The 20,018-nt window shown below is 37.3% G+C and overlaps 1 protein-coding gene across 2 annotated transcripts in view; it reads right to left on the bottom strand.

The window, feature by feature from the left end:
- swm (Zinc finger protein swm) overlaps nucleotides 1-20,018 on the bottom strand; it is a 370,487-nt gene that overhangs the window by 74,287 nt on the left and 276,182 nt on the right. For both annotated transcript variants that reach the window (XM_090372448.1, XM_090372445.1), the window contains one exon: nucleotides 14,562-14,636. In XM_090372448.1, the coding sequence (XP_090228574.1) occupies nucleotides 14,562-14,636 (75 nt within the window). The remainder of the gene's footprint in view (nucleotides 1-14,561; nucleotides 14,637-20,018) is intronic.

The raw sequence follows: 20,018 nt of genomic DNA, 5'->3' as shown, positions 1-20,018 counted from the left end.
TCCCTGCCTGAAAAATTCCCATAAATGATTGACAAACCCCATGAGTTGTCCTGGCAGCTCATGGGGTTTTGTCAAAGCTTTAAATTCTTTTCATCTTCCATTACCATGAGGTTGGAACAACACAGCTGGTACATTACTCTGCGTTCACTGGTAAACATGCAGTACTTTGCATTTTTCAATGTAAAACTTCAATTTCCATTTCTTAGCCCATCTGTCCAAATTTTCTAGATCCTGCTGCAGCAGCTTTAACCACCCTGCCAACCTTTGTATCATATGCATACTTAGAAATTAGGCATCATATACCTTTATCAATGTCATTCATAAATACCGACAACAATGGGTCCAGCACTGAATCCTGTGGGAGTCCGCTAATAACATTATCCATGAAGAGCAGTGTCCACCATAATCAATCTGCCTTCTCCCACTCAACCATCCCTTTATCCACAGTGCAACTTTCACTTAATGCCACACTGCTCCAATTTTTAAAGCAGTTTCTTATGTGCAATAGTATCTAACAATTTCCTGAAATCAAAGTACAGTCAGTCTTCGTATAACACGTGTTTACACTACACAAATTCGATCACACACGATTTATAAATAGGGGAACGATATTGTATATAACACAAACCGAATTTGCTTATGCACGATTCGCCTTTGTCAGTTGAACCAAGTCGAAAGAAGAATGTCGCAACACGATAGGAATGAAGGAAGATTCTGAAAATGTATTTATGTTTTTTATATCAGTGAAGGGGAAAGACATTTCACCATAATAACGTAAAAACCCACACAATTCCAGCTATTGGTATTATCGCAAATGCAATTAGATCGAGTTTACTACCAGTTTATAACAGATTCCAGTAGAAGGAATGCAACTAGAAATTGTTTTTGTTTTATGGTAGTAATCCCCAGAAATGTGCTTTAGTAAAATGTGAGCTAGTGAGGTGTTCATAGCGTGTCTCTGCCTTTACTGTGTTGTTTATTCAGTTGCTACACACACACACGCAGCTTTGTTTACGTGTATCAAGCGTGCCTCCTCATTTTGTAATTGTGCTTTATTCCCTAAAATTGAGTAAAATACTTAAAAGGTGTGAAAAGGAAGCGTCCTGGTGAAGACACTACAGATTCAGAGAGAAAAAGAAAAGCAATATTGATAAACAGAGGTGGACTGGGTCAAAAATTCTTACCCGGGAAAATTTGAAGTGGTCTCACACTAGCGTTTATGGCCAAAATCACACCGGCCTCCGGGGTTTCCCCGGTAAGGCTTATGGCCTGTCCGCCTCTGTAGATAGAGAAAAAATATGAAATTGTGAAACGCTTTGAGAGAAATGAAAGACCATTTGATATTACACATGCTACAGGCCTAAATGAGGCAACGCCGAGAATTACAAAGAATGTAGAGAAAATAAAAACAACTTTCATAGCAGGAACAACTCAAAGTGTAATTAAAATCCATTAGATTAAGACACAAAGAATTGGAAGAGATGGAACGGCTGTCATCTGTTGGATAGAAAATCAAACAAAAAACAAGTTTGCTTACGATAGAAGCAAAAGCATTAGCAATATTTTATTATAATTTATTGTGTTTGGTAATGTTTTGGTTACAAATGTGTGTTCAATCTTGGGTGGGCGCCACCTAACCCTATTTTTCCCATAGGGCCTGTTGTTTAGATTGCACGAGGGTTTCTAGGAACACAACTATCGTGCTGTACGAGGATTGACTGTATATAATATCAAAATTATTTTTTATATCCAGTTTCTTTGTCACTGGCATTATAGTATCCAACAGTACCCAAGTATAACTACACTCCTCTCTAGATGGGCCTGCCTTACTTCTTTAACCAGTGACATATTACGTGACAGGTCTGTAATTTCTTGTCACCATTTGATCCCCCCTTTGTGAAATGGTGATACCTTTGCACATCTCTAGTTAACAGGGACTTTGCCTAAATTCAAAGGATCTCATAATTATTATGGCTAAGGGTTTTCTTACTTCCTTAACTGCCTCCCATAATATAACCGACTGATTCCATCCACTACAGATGCCCTTTATATATTTAACTTCTACGATTTCTCTTCCACTCTATTATTACAAAATCATTTAGCTCCTGTTCGAGTTTGATAAACTTCTAGCATCCACTTCTCAATACTCTGAGTAAGCAGCACAGTCCATTACAGATGTGTTGGTGATAATTCAGTGATCACCGAGTGTATAATTTAACGCTAACCACTCCATGGTTAATATTAAATTTTAGATAATTTAAATACTCAAAAACTGGAATCGAGACTACAGCATGTGGCTGTGTATTATCAAAGTTCTTCATTGCAGGTTAGTTTTTGAAATAATTTTAAGGTTTATATATATATATTATTTTATCTTTCTATTGTGGTTTATTGTGTTTATTTTCTTAATTACGGGTGTTTTCTACTCATAGGTATTATGGGTGCGAAACATTCCTTTTTCGACTCGACGACCTCCACCGAAACACATCAAGTAGGATGGGAAACTTTCCTGATTCGACACTACGACCTCCACTTATACACATCAAGTAAGTAAAGTTATTGCAATTTTTTAAAAAAAACTCACCCGTTGGGCTTTGTGTATTCTATCACAGTTGCTGTAGAAATTATGGGGTATTAATTCGGTTCATAATAAATTTATAATAAATAATACCTATTTAACTAATAGCAATGGGAAAGGGACAAAAATGGGAATTTAAAAGAAACTTAGAATTCAGTATCGGACAAAATAGCAAAGCTGTGATAGATACAAACAGAAACGGGTAAGTAAGTAATGCATTACATCGAATGGACCGTCAATCCGCTCAAAGCCCCCGATGGAGTAGGGGATTGACGACCATGTGATGTAATACAAATATGTATAAAGATGTAATACAATAAATGTATAAAAATGTTTAATATTTTATCATTTTGTCATAAAGTAGTATTGCTACAGTTTTTCATCTATAATTAATATGACAATTTCTTTAGCAATACGTAACAAGTTGAAAAATAATAAATGAATAGGCCCTGGGCATTTAAGATAACCGAGTTTAGGCTAGCTTAAAGACCAGTAATGTATTAACCATAATACCTATGAGTAGAAAACACCCGTAATTAAGAAAATAAACACAATAAACCACAATAGAAAGATAAAATAATAATATGTACTCTGTTCGTACCCGGGCATTGCTAAAACAGCTACCGGGACAACAGAAAAATCTAGAAATAATTTAAAGAAAAACCACTATAAAAGTATATTAAAAGTAAAATACAACATAAATTATCATATTACTAAAGAATAATATATATATATATACTAAATTGTAATTAATACAGTGAAACTTCCCTTTAACGGACAGCCATGGGGAACGAAAATCTGTCCGTTAGAGAGAAGTGTCCGCTAACAAGAAGTCTGAGGGAGAAAAAAAAAAAGAAAGAAAGAAAAATCGTTAAACGTTTAATGTAAAATTAAATTAAAATATATACAGATTTTGAACAATATTTTTGTAAATAATATACAATTACATACACAAGAGATAAAGAAAAATCGTTAAACGTTTAATGTAAAATTAAATTATATACAGATAGATTTTGCACAATATTATACATACAATTGTGCTATCCATATTATGACTTTATCTTAAGAAAAATACATACAGTAATCACTTATTTTCTTCTGCACCTTCTTCCGGCTGATAATTTTGTTTTCAACATTTGTTTGGAGTGAAGAAACCATCGAAAGTCCTTCAGTATCTTCTTCAGCGGCGAAAAACATTTTTAAACGATTGATTTGTATGAGCGCTTCTTCTATTTTCATCAGTGGTTCGTCGTTAATATGTTCTTCGACGGAATGACTTCCTTCCATTTCTTCATCCTCATGAGGAACTTCTTGAACAATATCGATGATAATGTCGTTGATATCTAGAGCACCATCTTCTGTAGTGAGGTTCGAGTCTATATCTTTGTAGTCAGGGTCACTTGTAGCTGAAGTATCGTACATTATCAATAGATGTTGAAGTTCTTGTTCTTCTTGGTGCTCCACATTGCTGTTCACAACTTCAATTTTTGCGTTTGAGAAGCCAGACTTTACAAAACAGTTCACGACAGTTTGTTTTCTAATTGGGTTTACTGAAGAGGAAATCCATTGAATCGCATCTAGGATGCTGATTTTCTTTGCAAGGTCACTCACACATTTTACATTGTTCATGTTTGCAATGAGATGTCTTAAAACAAGTTTTCTGTAGTGAAGTTTAAAATTTTTTATTATCCCTTGATCCAAGGGCTGACACTCTGCAGATGTGTCTGGTGGCAGAAAAGCGATTTGAATGTTGGACAATTCAATGTGCGGGTGAGATGCATTATCCGTGAAAAGAATAATTTTTCTGTTTTGACGAATCATGTTTTGGTTAAAGTGACTTATCCATTCGCTCATGATATCTCGTGTCATCCACGCTTTTTTATTAGACTTCCAGTCAACATTCAAAAGATTCAACTTTATGCCCTTGAAACAACGAGGATTTTGTGGTTTTCCTATAACAAGAGGTTGTTCAAAGTCTCCCAGCATATTTGTACACAATAGTACAGTCAAGCGTTCCTTAGAAATTTTTCTGCCCTGGCACTTTTCGTTTTTTAGACTCATTGTTTCTTCAGGAAGAGCTTTTAAAAAACAACCCTGTTTCGTCACAGTTGTAAATATCCTTAGCTTCAAAATCACAACATAAATCTTCCAATTTGACGGTCCACTCTGTTACAACCCCAGTATCAATAGATCCACCTTCACCACTTACGGTTTTCCAAGAAATTTTATGCTGAGTTTTGAACTTGTCTAGCCATCCCACAGAAGCTTTGAACTCATTTACTCCCATAGATTTCGCAACCTCCAAAGACTTTTCCCTAATAATAGGCCCATTAATGGGAATTTTTTTAGCACGTGCGCGACAAAACCACTCATACGAAACATTGTCAATTTGAAGTCCAATAGTTTTCGGGAATGATTTTTGAACCTGATCATTTCCGTGTTGCCAAAATTGTTTGAGCAGTTCATTTTTTTTCTTTAGGATGTCGCTTACCTGCATCTTCCCGATTTTGAATTTTGCAGCGAGATTGCGAACGCTATTTTTCCCCCGATCATACGCATTAATGAGTTCGACTTTATCTTTTAAAGTTAAATGTTTACGAGAAGACATTGTGCACTTCACACGACACTGAACAAAACTGAAAAGTCAAACTCAAAAGACGAAAGGCCGACCAAATTCATCCCCCCCTGCACACACCGAATTCATCAGAAGTTTTACACGTGCCTTAAAATTCTAGAAAAAGGGTTTAGAACCGCAACGTAAACCTTGATAAAATTCAGAGAATAGGAAATAGAAAATAAACAAACGATTGAGGCAATACGTGGAAGAAACGTTCCTAGAAAAAGGGCCGTGAAATCGTCCACTGTCCGTTATGGGGAGATCAAATTAAGTGCTAATCTAAACGAAACAGTGCAGATTGCCTGTCCGCGTCCGTTACAGAGAATGTCCGCTAGACAGAAGCTGAAAACACGTTAAAACCAATGGAGGTGAGTTGGAGAATTTGAAAATGTCCGTTGTAGAGAGATGTCCGTTAAAGAGAGGTATCTGTTAGGAGAAGTTTCACTGTATATAGATCAATATGTACAGATAAAGAGGTCATAATCCCATTGTACAAGGCAATTGTAAGACCACATTTGGAATACTGTGTTCAAGTATGGAGTCCTCATCAGAAAAAGACATCAAGCTTCTTGAAAGAGTCCAAAGACAGGCAACTCGAATGGTGAGATTGGCAGAAGAACGACAGTATAAGGAAAGACTCCAATTATGTGGACTATAGAGCTTGCCAACCAGGCACCTCAGAGCTTACCTGATTGAGGTTTATAAAGCTCTGAGAGGGATTAGTAAAATGAATGAAGGACGAATTCTCACTGTTCAAAAAAATTCCAAAACTAGGGTCATAAATTTTGATTTTGTAATAATAGTGGAGGGTGGAAGAGAAATCGTTGAAGTTAAATATATAAAGGGCATCTGTAGGGGATGGAATCTATCCAGTTATATTATGGGAGGCAGTTACGGAAGTAAGAAAACTCTTAGCCATAATAATTATGAGATCCTTTGAATTTGATTAGATTGTAGGAATTTTTTTTAAGCCAATGAGTCATTGATTACTGGAACAAGATGTCCTCGCCAGCAGTTCAGGCATACTGTTTGAATAAATTCAAAGGTCAACTGGATTACAAGTTACCTGTGTGAGGTTTGTTTGTTTGTTTGGTTTGGATTTTAGTGGCGCATTAGCGACTAAGGCTATAATGCGCCAAGACCAGGTAATATCTAAAAATTTAACATCTCAGTGACCTAATTAATTAGGCCACCATGTCCAGATCTAAAAACAAAAAAACATAAATAAATAACAATAACATATAAATTTTAAATACGATTAAAAACCTTTATTGCTTTCAAAAAGCTAAAAATAGCAGACACGTTGTCATTGTCGGATAAAATCTGACTGAGTGTATACGGCTCAGTCAGATGATTAAAAGCGGTAAAACGGGTGCTGCTAAAATCTGGACAGTCAATTAAAAGGTGTCTGATCGTTAAAATTGTGCCACAGGACACACACATAGGAGGGTCATCAGCCCTCAGCCTGTGTGAGGAGAGAAGCATATAATTTGCATTTTCTTATCTACTTGTTTTTTTTTTTTGCCAGTGCAGCAAAAGCCTGTGGCTTCCTTGCACTACATTTTTTTATTATTTTTTTATTTTTATGTAAACTCCAAACAAGAGAGGTATTAGAACCTATAGTACTTAGTACCGTGGTTGGATTGGAGGTTGAGAAGAAGAAAGAAGATATTTGTTGACATTGGACTTGAACTTCTATAGACTGTAATTTTCAGGAAATACGTATGAAGGAATGTTGTTCCAGAAAACAGCAGTTGAATGAATAATAAACGAGGAAGATGAAAAGTTGGTTCTGTGAATTTGAAGTTGGACAGTAAATGCGTGTTGGCTGGCGGCGGCACGTGTTCGGACTGTTTTGAAAGAAAGAGCAGGAATCATAGAAGCCAATTCAGAAGAACAGTGCCCATGGAAATATCTGTAGAAGAGGCATGCAGCAGAAACAGAAAGTCTACGAGACAGTAAGTGGAGAGACTTTGTTAGAGATGAATCATTAATTAACCTAACTGCCCTCTTCTGAACGGAATCAAGAAGTCTGAGAGAGGTTTTGGGGGTACCACCCCAGATGTGGGAACAATATTCCATGGTAGGTAGATTTGCGATTTGTAAGAGTGAACAGCTGATTGGAAGAAATGTAACGGCAAGAGCGAAAGAGAAAACCAAGTTTTTTAGATGCAGAGAAAGCAATATTTGTAATGTGCCAAGAGAGATTAGAAGTCAGGGAAATCCCCAAAACAGATATATCATTTTGCCTAGAAATCGGAGTGTAACCAAAGATAAGCATAGGAGCAGAAGAATCCTTTTTGCGAGATATAAAAGAAGACTGAGTTTTAGAAGGATTGAAATCAACTAAGTTGTCTTTGCCCCAATGGAGAATTACCTGGAGATTGGCATTTAAAGGAATTGGAAGCAGATTTTCGAGAAGTTGAAGCTGATTGAGCTGGGCAAGGTTTCTCAAAATCGAAAGTGGAATGCAACATGCTATCATCGGCAAAACTATGGATAGGATTTCCAGTCAATGGAAGAAGGTCATTAATATACAAGAGAAAAAGAGTGGGGGAAAGAACTGAACCTTGGGAGAGACACCGGCATTAGTGGAGAAGATAGAAGATAGAGAGCCATCTACCATCACACTCAAGTGAGCGATCAGAGAGAAAACTGGATAACCAAACACAGTTGGCAAACCATAAAATTGAAGCTTGTTTAGAAGACCTTTATGCCAAACACGATCAAAAGCCTTTGAGATGTCAAGAGCAACTGCTTGTGTTTCAATGAACTTTTCCATTGAATTAATCATTAAATGGGTAAACATAAGCCAGAATATCACCAGTGTATCGACACTGACGGAATCCATACTGGCGAACATTGATCAGACGGAAGGTTTCTAGGTAGTTTAAACAGTTGGCGGTTAATTGATTTCTCCATTACTTTAGAAAGAGTAGAAGTAATTGCAATGGGACGATAATTGGATGGGAGGGATTTGTCACCCTTTTACCCTTTTTAGGAACTGGCTGGATATTGGCAAATTTCCAAGTGGAAGGAAAACAAGTTTGGAATAAGAAAGTGAAAAAAGGCGGCAAAGAACAGGAGTAAGTTCAGGAGCACAGGTTTTGAGAACTAGTGGAGAAATACCATCGGGACCTAGAGCTTTCTTAGCATCAAGATTCGTCAAAATCCTTCTGACATCCTTTTGACGGAAGACCACAGGAGGCATTTAATGGTATGTGTTGAGAATAGTGGGAGGTGTTTTACCAAGATCATTAATACATGAGTTGGAAGAAAAATGGGATGCTAGCAGGTCTGCTTTATACTTGGCTGAAGTGACAACAGAACAATCTGGTTTGGACAGAGGTGGGAGCAGAGAAGGGCAAAACTTGCGACCAATAAATTTGGCAAGAGACCAGAATGCTCGGATACCATTAGGGTAAGAAGCAAGTTTTCTACTCTAAGCCTGTTCAAACTCTAGTTTGGACTGATTAATAACTGCTTTACAATTAACTGCAAGCTTTGGTGTAGGCAGAAAATGAAACTGAAGAATTAGAAACAAGCCAATTACAATATGCAACGTTCTTCTCTTGAACAGCCTTAGCACATTTATTGGAAAACCAAGGTTTAGATAAAGGACGAGATTTTAAAGTGGAGTGTGGAATAAAGGATTCAATTCCTGCGAGAATAATTTCACTGACACGATCTGAGCAAGCGTTGACATCGAAAGTTTTGAAACAGTAATCTAAACAAAGAAAAGAAATCTCACAGGTCATCCCATTTTGCATTCTTGTAATGCCAAACAACACAAGGTTGGGAATAGCCATGAGATAGAGGCTCCATTAGAGAAGAGACAATCACCAAGTTGTGATCTGAGGTACGTAAAGGACCTCTTACTTTGACCGTGTACTTAAAAGGGTTGTTTGTGAGAAAAAGATCAAGCGTGATGGCTGTACGGTTAGGATTGTCCAGTATTCTTGTAGGTAAATGAACAATCTGTGCAAGGTCATTAGTAATTACAAAAGCCTCAGCATCTCGACCAGCTGGGTCAGTGTGGCTAGTAAACGGAAGCCAGCTGGAGTTGTGAACATTAAAATCACGAAGGAAAATTACCTCACTGTTAGGAAAGTTAGACTGGAGAAAGTCAAGCTGCAAAGAGAGGAAGTCAAAGAGCTCCAAGTGATTAGTGGAGTTGGGAGAACGGTAGAGACAACAGATGAATTTGACAAAATGAGGTAGAGAGATTTTAAGCCAGAGAAGATCGAAAAGAGGAGATTCCAAATTACCAAGTCTCTGACAGGGAATATCGGAAAAATATTCGGAACAAAATATCGGATTGGAATTCAGACCACATATATTTATGAAATGAATTAGGAAGTGTTTGGGAGGTTTAGATCTTTTCGCAGATAAGCTTACTCCATTAGTTTGACAATTCATGGTGTATGCAATAGTAAGAAAAAGTGGGTGGGACATGCTGTATGAAGTAATGAAATTTTTGAATATGACCTACATGTGGTAAGAATATACCCAGATCCTTGACATAACGTGGCCTCGACAATGCCCCCCGCATACACACTACTTGTACTCCCTCTAGTCACTATCTGGCAGAGTAGAGGTAGCAAGATTATACACTAGCTGATCTGGAAGTCTCCTAGAGAGTTACCAATAGGTTTGGTCCAGTGTACTAACTAGCGGCCAGCCTGCGAACACCGTTTTAGAGCTGTACCCTCAAAATGTAAGGAAGATTGGATCTCGCCACAATGTTCATCATAACCTCAATAGTCATCAATCATACTGCATGATGGAAGAGATGGGAAGGGTTGACCGGAACTTAGCTCTGGCGACTAAACATGGGTTCCACCACTTCAAGCCTCCAATAAGCAAAGTGGTGGTATTGCATCGGTTGATGAGTCATCTACCACCTAGTACTGCTTGGTAACACAGAGGGGCGGCATTCCTCTATGTGGTGTGGGCGCCAAACCTCGACCCCTGCTTACGTTGGTTCACACCTGGGTGGTCACCCACCATGTGCTTGAGCATGGAGGTTATACCCAGGATTACTAACAGTCCCGCCATTGTGAAGGTGCAAGCAAAGGATTTGGCTATCACAGACTGTCCGGACTTTGCTGAAATTGGGTTCGCTTGAAATGAGTGTCACCCGAATATCAGTTGCATCAGCATTTTAGACTCCCAAGGTAGCAAGTACAGCTTGTCTGGCATATCTGAGAGAATGTCTGTGACAATCTCAAGGACCATGGTAAATACTATTACTAAAGCCACCTAAAGACAAACATGTAAGACAACTTTTGAATAAATTAAATTTTTGTGACTGTCCTGTCAGTTATGGCAATTTTGCTTGCACTAATTGTCACAAGTATGCAAAGTTTTCACTATCTGATGGAGAGTCATTTCTTTGTGCAAGACATCGGGCGTGCAATAGACTAAATTTATAGTCATGCCTGGCAATGTCAGGTGTGACTAATTCTCTAAGGAAGCGAGCTGATGCTTGTTTGTTTGTTTGTTATTTGGTTTTTAGGAGAATTAGCAACTAAGGCGATATATATGGTCCGGGATGTGCGGTGGTCATTCCCTGACCTTTCCGCATCCTCCGTATTTGTTGGTGACGGGCTCGAACCCCGGTCTAATCAAGACGCGTGTGCTACGCACTGCTGCTCCTTCCCACCTGGCTATGGAAGCACCACGCAAGTTGTGCATGGAGCAAAATCATTCTGGGTTTCACCTGAAACTTAAGTGTCTGATGCCATGTAGAGTGATGTACTCCTGAATCCAGCCCCAAAAATAGATAAACCAGTACAGAATTCTTTGGTTCCTCACAGTAATGCTTGAGAAAGCAAGTTGTGCCCAGGATTTCTTTCTCTGGCTTTAATTTTAGTTCACCTGTGATTTTTACTGTGGCACCTTTCAGGACTTTGCTGATGACACTTTCCATTTTTTCACCATAGTATCATCTCTATAAACTGCAAAAAGCATTTGATATGTTTCCATTGTTGGCTTTTCAAAGAACTCCCTGACTTATGGAAATTCGACTTTACGTAAGTTTTTGCCGGCTGGTGCAAATTTAAAAAAATCGTGGAAAATTATTTTGCATCCTGTATGAATAAATGGAGGTATCGTGAAAATATGGAGGTAATGTGAACCCAATGATTTTTTTTTTTTTTTTTGTAATTCATTCCTAGTCCTTGGTAATTGAAAATTTCGCTATATTACTAAGCTAAGGTCATATTTATAATGGAAATTGCACTACCTTACACGTTCCGGTTTATTGGGCTTTTCTGTTAGTGCATCTAATTATAAACGGGTGGTAAACTTGATCTTATTGCATTTGCGATAATACCGATAACTGCAATTATTTGGTTTTTAAGCTATTATGGTAAAATGTGTTCCCCTTCACCGAAATCTTCAATCAAATAAAACATAAATTTTCAGACTTCTCTTCATTCCTATTACAGTGATGAAGGGAAAGTGACCAACGAAAACTGCAGATGGTTGTAGGCCACGAAACGAAACAAAATTGATTTAGAAATGAAGATGAAAATGATTAAAAAGTATGAAGCAGGACAAAGTTTGTCATCTATTGCATGGAATTAGGTCTCGCTGCTTCAACAGTGAATACTATTTTAAGGGACAGTGTGCGTATAAAAGAACATATTAAAGGATCAACGCATTTAAGATCAACAGTGATCACAAACAGTATTCAGGTGCTTTATCGAAGATGGGAAAGCTATTAATAATATGGATGGAAAATCAGATTCAGAAGTGAGTGCCGCTGAGTCTAATGACCATCCAAGCAAAAGCAACAAGTATTTATAAAGATATTAAAGGATAAGTACAGCAAACTGAAACCCAAGTTCAGGGCAAGCAACAGGTGGTTTAATAGGTTCAAGCATTGCGCTGGTTTTCACAACGTTAAAGTATGCAATGAAGTCATCAGTGCCGATTCTGCAGCTGCAGAGAAATTGTGATATGTTGGAAAAAAATTATTGATGAAGGCAGCTATTCAACGCAGCAAATTTTAACATTGACGCGACTGCTCTGTATTGGAAAAAAATGATGGTTCGAACATGCATTGCCAAAGAGGAAAATACAATGCCAGATTTCAAGGTGTTAAAAGATAGGGCCATGCTCTTGCTTGGGGCTAATGCAGCGGGAGATTACAGATTAATACCACTGCTTGTGTACCATTCTGGAAATTCTTGTGCATTTAAGGGCATCAATAAAGCCACCTTACCTGTGGATTTCCAATCGAACCAGAGGGCATGGATAACAATATCTCTCTTTGAGGATTGGTTTAAATGCTGCTTAATTCCTGAGGTTGAAAAATATTGTAAAGACGACGTTCCTTTCAAGATTTTGCATCTATTAGATAATGCTCCTGGACGTCCTACGCATCTAGATGATTTCAATTCGAATGTGAGGGTCATTTTTCTACCGCCAAACACGACTTCACTCATCCAACCCATGGATCAGAGTGTTATTTTGAATTTAAAAGCATACAATTTACACACAAAATTTGCTCAGGCATTGTCTGCAGTAGATAAGAAAAATTTTACATTGAGACTTTTGGAAATTTTACAATATTTACCATACCATCTTAAATATTAATAAGGCTTGGGCGGAAATTACTAAAAGTTGTTTAAATGGTGCATGGAAGAAAATATGCCCACGGCACGTAAAAGGGCTCCGAAGGATTTGTAGATGAATCATATGAAAAGGTTACAGATAAGATTGTAAAGGTTGCAGAGCTACTTCAGGTGAAGGAGTGAATAGAGAAAGAAGAGAAGGAAGAAAATGCTGACAAAGCTCAAGATGAACCAAATGAGGAGCCGACATGCTTCATCGCAAGTGAGACGGCAATGGCATTTCATGAAACTGCATCGGCAATGGTGAGGTTTAAGAAGATGGATCCTGACAACGAATGATTCTTAAAAGTTAACAAATGGGTGAATAATATGCTTGCTTGCTACAAAGAAATCAACAATGAAAAGAAAAAGCCACCATCCAGTCATCCATTACTATGTTCTTTCGTAAGGTTGAGCAGCCAACCCCTTCTAAATCACCACAGCCCTCAACCTCCGCAGCGGCGTTCTTATCAGCTGAAGACGTCGATTCTGGCAATGATGCTCGAGAGGCAAAACTTACTGATGTTATGCCTGTCACCTCTCTTTTTTTTTTGTAATTTTTTAATTTTGAAATTTTTTTAAATTGCACACTTTTGTAATTTTTCCTGCGCATGATATAAAAATTTGAATAAATACAATAAATAATTCTATTTACATGTTCATCGAACACTTCTTTTTTGATTCAATCAATTTAGCGAGCAGAGTTATGAGTGCTGCAGAAGCATGGGGGAAATTCCGATTTATGTAGCATTCCATGGAACGCAACCCTGACGTAAGTCGGGGATTTCCCATTCTTTAATGTTTACAATTTAAATGCTGTTCAAATTTCATAATTTTCAGCATACACAACAAATGAGAAAAACCTGTTCACTTAAATCAGTTTTTCACTAGATTGCCATGTAACGAGTAAAACTTTGGTGTGCACATGCTCAAATTCAGGAATTATAAGATCATTCACCAAACTTTTCATCAAAACTTGTAGTATTAGGTTTAACAAATACGTTGACAGCCTCAGTCTTAACTTGTTGTCTCTGTTCCATGTTCATAGTTATATGTATTGTTTTCTGAGCTGACCTGTTCTAGCATTCTTTATCAAATATCCTAATCATCAGAAAAATGTTATAATCTTGCAATAAATTTTGCAAACGATCCTTCTCCATGCACTTCAGCAGGTATTTGGCCATGAACTCTTACTAATCTACAAATCTTCAGTAGACACTGAGATGTCTACTGATCAAAGCACCTCCGTAGCCAGGTGGGCAGGAGCAGCAGTGCGTAGCACACGCTTCTTGATTAGACCGGGGTTCGAGCCTGTGCCCACCAAATACGGAGGATGCAGAAGGGCCAGGGAATGACCACCGCATATCCCCCTGGAGCAATATGGCCTTAGCTGCTAATGCTCCTAAAAACCAAATAACAAACAAACACTCATCAAAAGTTAAGCAAGACTTGTAAAGTTTCATTTTGTTGCTTTTATTTCAGTTCAGAATATGTCTTTCATTTTCAAAAATTACCCAATAAATCTTTAATACAACTGATTTTCTTTACATAATATACAAAAAATGAAATGCTTGTTTAATTGACACTATATAAATGTGTTAAAGATTAATTACTCATCTAATGTCACACTCTGTTGGCTACCGATTTAAAAAAAAATGGCTGATGCAATGAATATACTGCATAGCCCTCAATTCTGTATTCAATATATAGATTATAATTACAATGGCTGATGAAAAATACTAACCTTATGCTGTTGCACATGACTCTGTACTAGGGCCTGTCTTTTCTTCTGTACATCTATTTTTTTTCGGAGTGCTTCCTGTGTATATTAAAGATCACTTTTATGAGAGTTAAAAAGTTGTTACATATTTAAATACTATTTTACAGCATACAGTGGAACTTCTCTATTACAAACTTCTCTTTATTACGAATTTTTTCACAAAACATTGCACCTTGAAATGAAATTACATGTAAAATTAATCCCATATAGCAAGTGTTAGTCTCTCTATAACGAATTTTTTAAAAAAATAGCAAAAGCATTTTTGGAGATTTTCAAGCATTTACTGCTAAACAGAAAGTATATGATTTTATCAAATATACGGCCTCCTTCCTACCGAAATTGCTCATTAGTATCTGGAATTAATCATCCTTTTAGTGAACACTTATGGCCATTGATGCCCATAAGGGGGGGGGGGGTCTTTGTTTCATTTTTGTTACAGTTATAAAACCAAATGACTTTTCTTAGAAGTAGTCATGAATTTTGCAATTAATAGGGTAGATTTGTAAATTGATGTTGACTAAGGGGGAAAATGAAATTCGCTGTGGGTAAATCTTTAGAGAAATACATATACAATACATAGAATGCTTCGATAGTCGGTTTTTAGTAATGCCTACTGGGTAACAGTCACTTCTCACCTCAACCGTACCACGTGACTTTCCTGTCAATCATTATATGACAGGTTTTGTATATGTCCGTTCTCGTCTAACTGGACTCCCAGTAGGTGGTTTTCATGATTTTTTTTAAATTTCATTCTTCTAGAATGATTTATCCTCAATCACATAGGCTATACGCTCTTTTTTTTTTCCTAAAAAGTAACATACAGCATACATTAATCATAAATTTTCTTTCGTGTATATATAAATGAAAGCAGAATTAAAAAAATTCACAAAGTCATATATTTTTTCAAAGGGATTGATAGGAAAGGTCATGTGATACTGTTGAATTGAAAAGAGAATGTCATTGAGAAGGTGGTACTAACAATTCACTATATGGCCAGTGCAGCAAAGTTTGTGGTGGCTACATGGTGTATGTATCGGCAAGAGCTGCAGTCGACATCGTTTCCAGTTGCGGAAACGATGTCGAAGAGAAAGTGTTTAAGTATTAATGATAAAGTCAAGGTTCTTTATGATATTGACCAGGGTTTTAAGAAAAAAGATATTATCAAATATAGCATACCTGCAAGCAGTTTATCTACAATTTAAAAAAATCAAGAATCAATTTTAAATGCAATTGAAGGAGGAGCAGACAAGAAGCGAATTAAGTTATATACGAAGATGTTGATAAAGCTGTTCTAATATGGGTGCAAATGACGTGTAAAAAGAATATACCAATATCAGGTCCAATAATTAAGCAACAAGTTCTGAAATTTGCACAGTCCCTTGGACATACAGAATTTGATGCGAGCACTGGGTGGTTAGATAAAATTAAGAAGCGGCACAGAATTGCAGAAAAGGTTATTTGTGGAGAAAGTGTTAACGTAAGTGAAGAAGATTGCAACAGGTCACCTGTCTCAAACACATGTCGATTTCTTCAGAATTTTTAAAGCAGAAAATTAAATTTATTTACCTAGATTCTAGTTACGCCACAGGTTATAATCCAACATAATTTGTATGGGAATGAAAATAAAAACTTATGCTTATTGTTCCTTCATTCAACCTCACTCTTAAAAATTTTACAGAAAGTATATGATTTTATCAAAAAAATTTATGTAAGTCAGAATTTACGTAACTTGGGCTTACATAAGTCGGGGACTAACTGTAATTTATAAGTCGCTGGCTAAAATAAAACTTCCTACAATCCGGTTTAAATATCTCTCCCCGTAACTTGAAATTATGGCCCCCTTGTTCTAGAATCATTTATAACAATGAAAATTTTGTCCTTATTCATTTTGTTTATGCCTCTCAGAGCCTTAAATACCTGAATCAAGTCTCCGCTAAGATGCCTAGTTTCCAAGCTCTGCAACTCACATATTCGAAGTCTTTCCTCATATGGATGCTGATCTCACCAGGCAAGTTACCTGTCTTTGGATTCTTTCAACAAGCACAATGTCTTTCTTTAGGTGCAGTCTCCATACTTGAACACAATACTCCAAGTGTGGTCTAACAACCCCATATAAAGAGAATTTGATGTCCATATCTCTACTCGAAATTGTTTGATAAATCATCGACAGCACACCATGGGCCTTCCCTGCAACCAGTCTACAATGCTCTGAAAATTCCATGTCTGATCATATCGTAATACCAAAGTCCCTTTCCTCCACTACTGGCTTTAGTTCAACTCCACCAAGAGTATAAGTTATTTTGGGATTACTATTCCCCAGGTGTAATACCTTACACTTTGCTGAATTAAAACATAGGTGACATTTTTCTGACCATCCTTGAAGTCTATCTAAGTCACTCTGCTTGGTGGTGATCATTAACTACTCTACCAATCTTTACATCATCTGCAAATTTAGACATCATGCCCACTACCCCTTCATTGATGTCATTTATGAAAATCAAAAACAATAGTGGTCCTGATACTGATCCTTGGGGAACCCCACTTCTCACATCAACCCAATTTGAGGAATAATCATCTATTACAGCCCTCTACCATCCTGCTATCCATCGGATTTTCTCTGTGATTTCAACCTGTTCCAGCTTATAAAGTAACCGCTCATGTGGGACTGAGTCAAATGCTTTGCTGAAATCCAAATAAACAATGTCGAAGTTATTCCCTAAGTCCAGCTCTTGAGTGACCCTGTCAAAATAGCTAACCAGATTAGTTAAACATGATTTTCCCTTTACAAAACCATGCTGAGGATCCTTCAGGATTCCATTTCTATCTAAATGATCCTGAATTCCAACTGTATCATTGTCTCCATGACTTTCCCTACTACTGAAGTTAGACCAGGTCAGTAATGTCCCACTTCACTTTTAGAACCGCTCTTATGTACTGGAGATACATTGGCACTTTTCCAATGCAATGGAATTAATCCCAAGTCCAGTGATGCTCTCATAATTAGCCTCAATGGTTCAATTCACTCACTTGCCATCTCCCTTAAGATTATAGGGTATACGCCATCAACACCAGGAGCCTTACGGGCCTGTAGGCTTGAAAGTTTTTTCATTAAATAAACATGTGATATTTCAACATCATAAATTATATATTTTTTTAACTTCACTCCCATAATATCTCATTGACACAAAGGGTTTTTCTTCTGTAAATATCAATGCAAAGTAACTGTTGAGTTCGTCTGCAACTTCAGCTGGGGTATCTAATACTACCCAACCTCCATTACATAAGAGTCTGATCTGATTTGTCCTCCTCTTCTTTGCACTTATATATGTGAAGAGTTCCTTATTGCTCTCTTTGCCAGCGATTTCTCATAATCTGCCTTTGCCAGTCTAACCCTTTCTGTGGCACTATTACAGATCAATTTGTAGTGGTTCAAAGTTAGTGTTCCCTATCATCAAAATCGATTGCAAAGTTAAAATGTTAATGCTGATTTGTAATGAGATTTTATTTTTTTCATTTTTGAAAATGTCTTTTCACACATATGGATAGTGCCAAATACTGATATCAATCCACAAGCATATGCTTTCAATTGAACATATTCATCACTTGGAAGGCATTTATAGAATTCTATTAGATGCTTCTATTAGGGGCTTAGAGGGGAACAGGTATCCTGCGTGTTATCAGACACTCAGCCTAAAACACTGATGGATCCAATATCTCTCTATTACAGAAGATTTAGGAGAAGTCCGGTTGGCCTGCCTCCCTAAAATCCACTCATGCACACCTTCTCAATGTTAAGCCCTGTTATGTTACTTAGGTGGCAATGAACGTGTAGAGTGGTTCTCTTCAAGACGCCTGGTCAGCGTGAAAAGGAAAAGACCAAACCCTCCAGCATATGACAGCACGACAAAACAAATGGCCCTCAGTCCCCAGCAGCTTGCTTTTACTCCCCCTCTTACAGCAGTGAGAGGATCAGAGTGGAAGTAGAGGGTGCTAAGAATCTCTGGGTACGACCAGGCTGCCATGCATGGAAACTGAACTTGGCCTGTTATAACGTAAGATCACTCATCGGTGAAGACAGGATATTAGAGCTGGAAAAGGAATTAGAAAATGTGAATTGGAATATCGTCGGTGTGGCTGAAACAAGAAGAAGAAATGAATCACTTATAAGTTTATCAAGTGGAAATCTGCTGTACACCAATGGAAACAGTGAAAGGAGTGAAGGTGGAGTTGGGTTTCTGGTCCATAAAGATTTAAAAAACAACATTTTGGAATTCAAAAGTACATCACCAAGGGTGTCAAGACCAATATTCAAGATTTCTAAGAGGTACAAGCTAAAGGTTATAATGATTTATGCACCAGCATCGACCCATGATGATGAAGAGGTTGAAGAAATGTACACTGAAATTGAGAGTCTTCTAGATGAGAAGAAAACCCACTACACTATTATTATTGGGGGACTTCAATGCTAAGTTTGGAAAAAGACAAAACAGTGCAGAAAGGGGAAATATAGGAAATTTTAGAATTGGTGAAAGAAATGAAAGAGGTGAAAGACTTGTGGAATTTGCAGAATCTCGAGGATTGTCAGTAATGAACACTTTTTTCAAGAAAAGGGTGAACAGAAAGAGGACATGGAAGAGTCCAAATGGATTAACAACTAATGAAATCGACTTCATCCTCACTAACAGAAGATATATTGTGAATGATGTTACCATCCTGAATAAGGTAAATGTGGGAAGTGATCACAGAATGGTAAGATGTACACTTGATATAGATGTAGGAAAAGGTAAATGTGGGAAGTGATCACAGAATGGTAAGATGTACACTTGATATAGATGTAGGAAAGGAAAAAACTGACTCGAGTAAATAATACAAAGGTCTTTGAGATAACAGAAGAGGAGAAAAAGCAGTATGTACTGGAACTTAAGAACAAGTTTGAGCTTCTGCACACTGCTCAGGACCAAGATATCGACGAGGAATATTACAACTTTCTGAAAGTGATAAAGCCCAAGAAACCTATAGGGAAAAAGAAATCCAAAGAAGAAAAAATTAGTCAAGAAACACTTGATATGATGAACCGAAGACGAAAAATGAAGAGCAAGATAAATACTAACAAGGAAAAAATTGAGTATACTGAATTATGCAAAGCCATTAGAAAGAGACTCAGAGAGGACATAATAAGATTTAACACAAGAAAAGTAGAACAAGCATTAAAGGAAAACAAAGGATTTAAATCTGCTGCCGTGAGCAGTAATACAGAAAGACAAATGATACTGAAAAATAGCGATGGTGTACTTATAAACAGCAGAGAAGGCATAATTCAAATAGCAGAAGACTACTATAGAGAATTATACAAGGAGTAAGGGAATGATGCCAGCAGTGGGGAAGATGGATTGCAAAGTAGCAATGCATACGACATACCTG

This window comes from Mastigoproctus giganteus, chromosome 1 (genome assembly GCF_048544385.1).
Source record: "Mastigoproctus giganteus isolate SK-2022 chromosome 1, ASM4854438v1, whole genome shotgun sequence".
NCBI classification, from domain to species: Eukaryota; Metazoa; Arthropoda; class Arachnida; order Uropygi; family Thelyphonidae; genus Mastigoproctus; species Mastigoproctus giganteus.
This window is presented reverse-complemented; position numbering and strand designations above follow the sequence as displayed.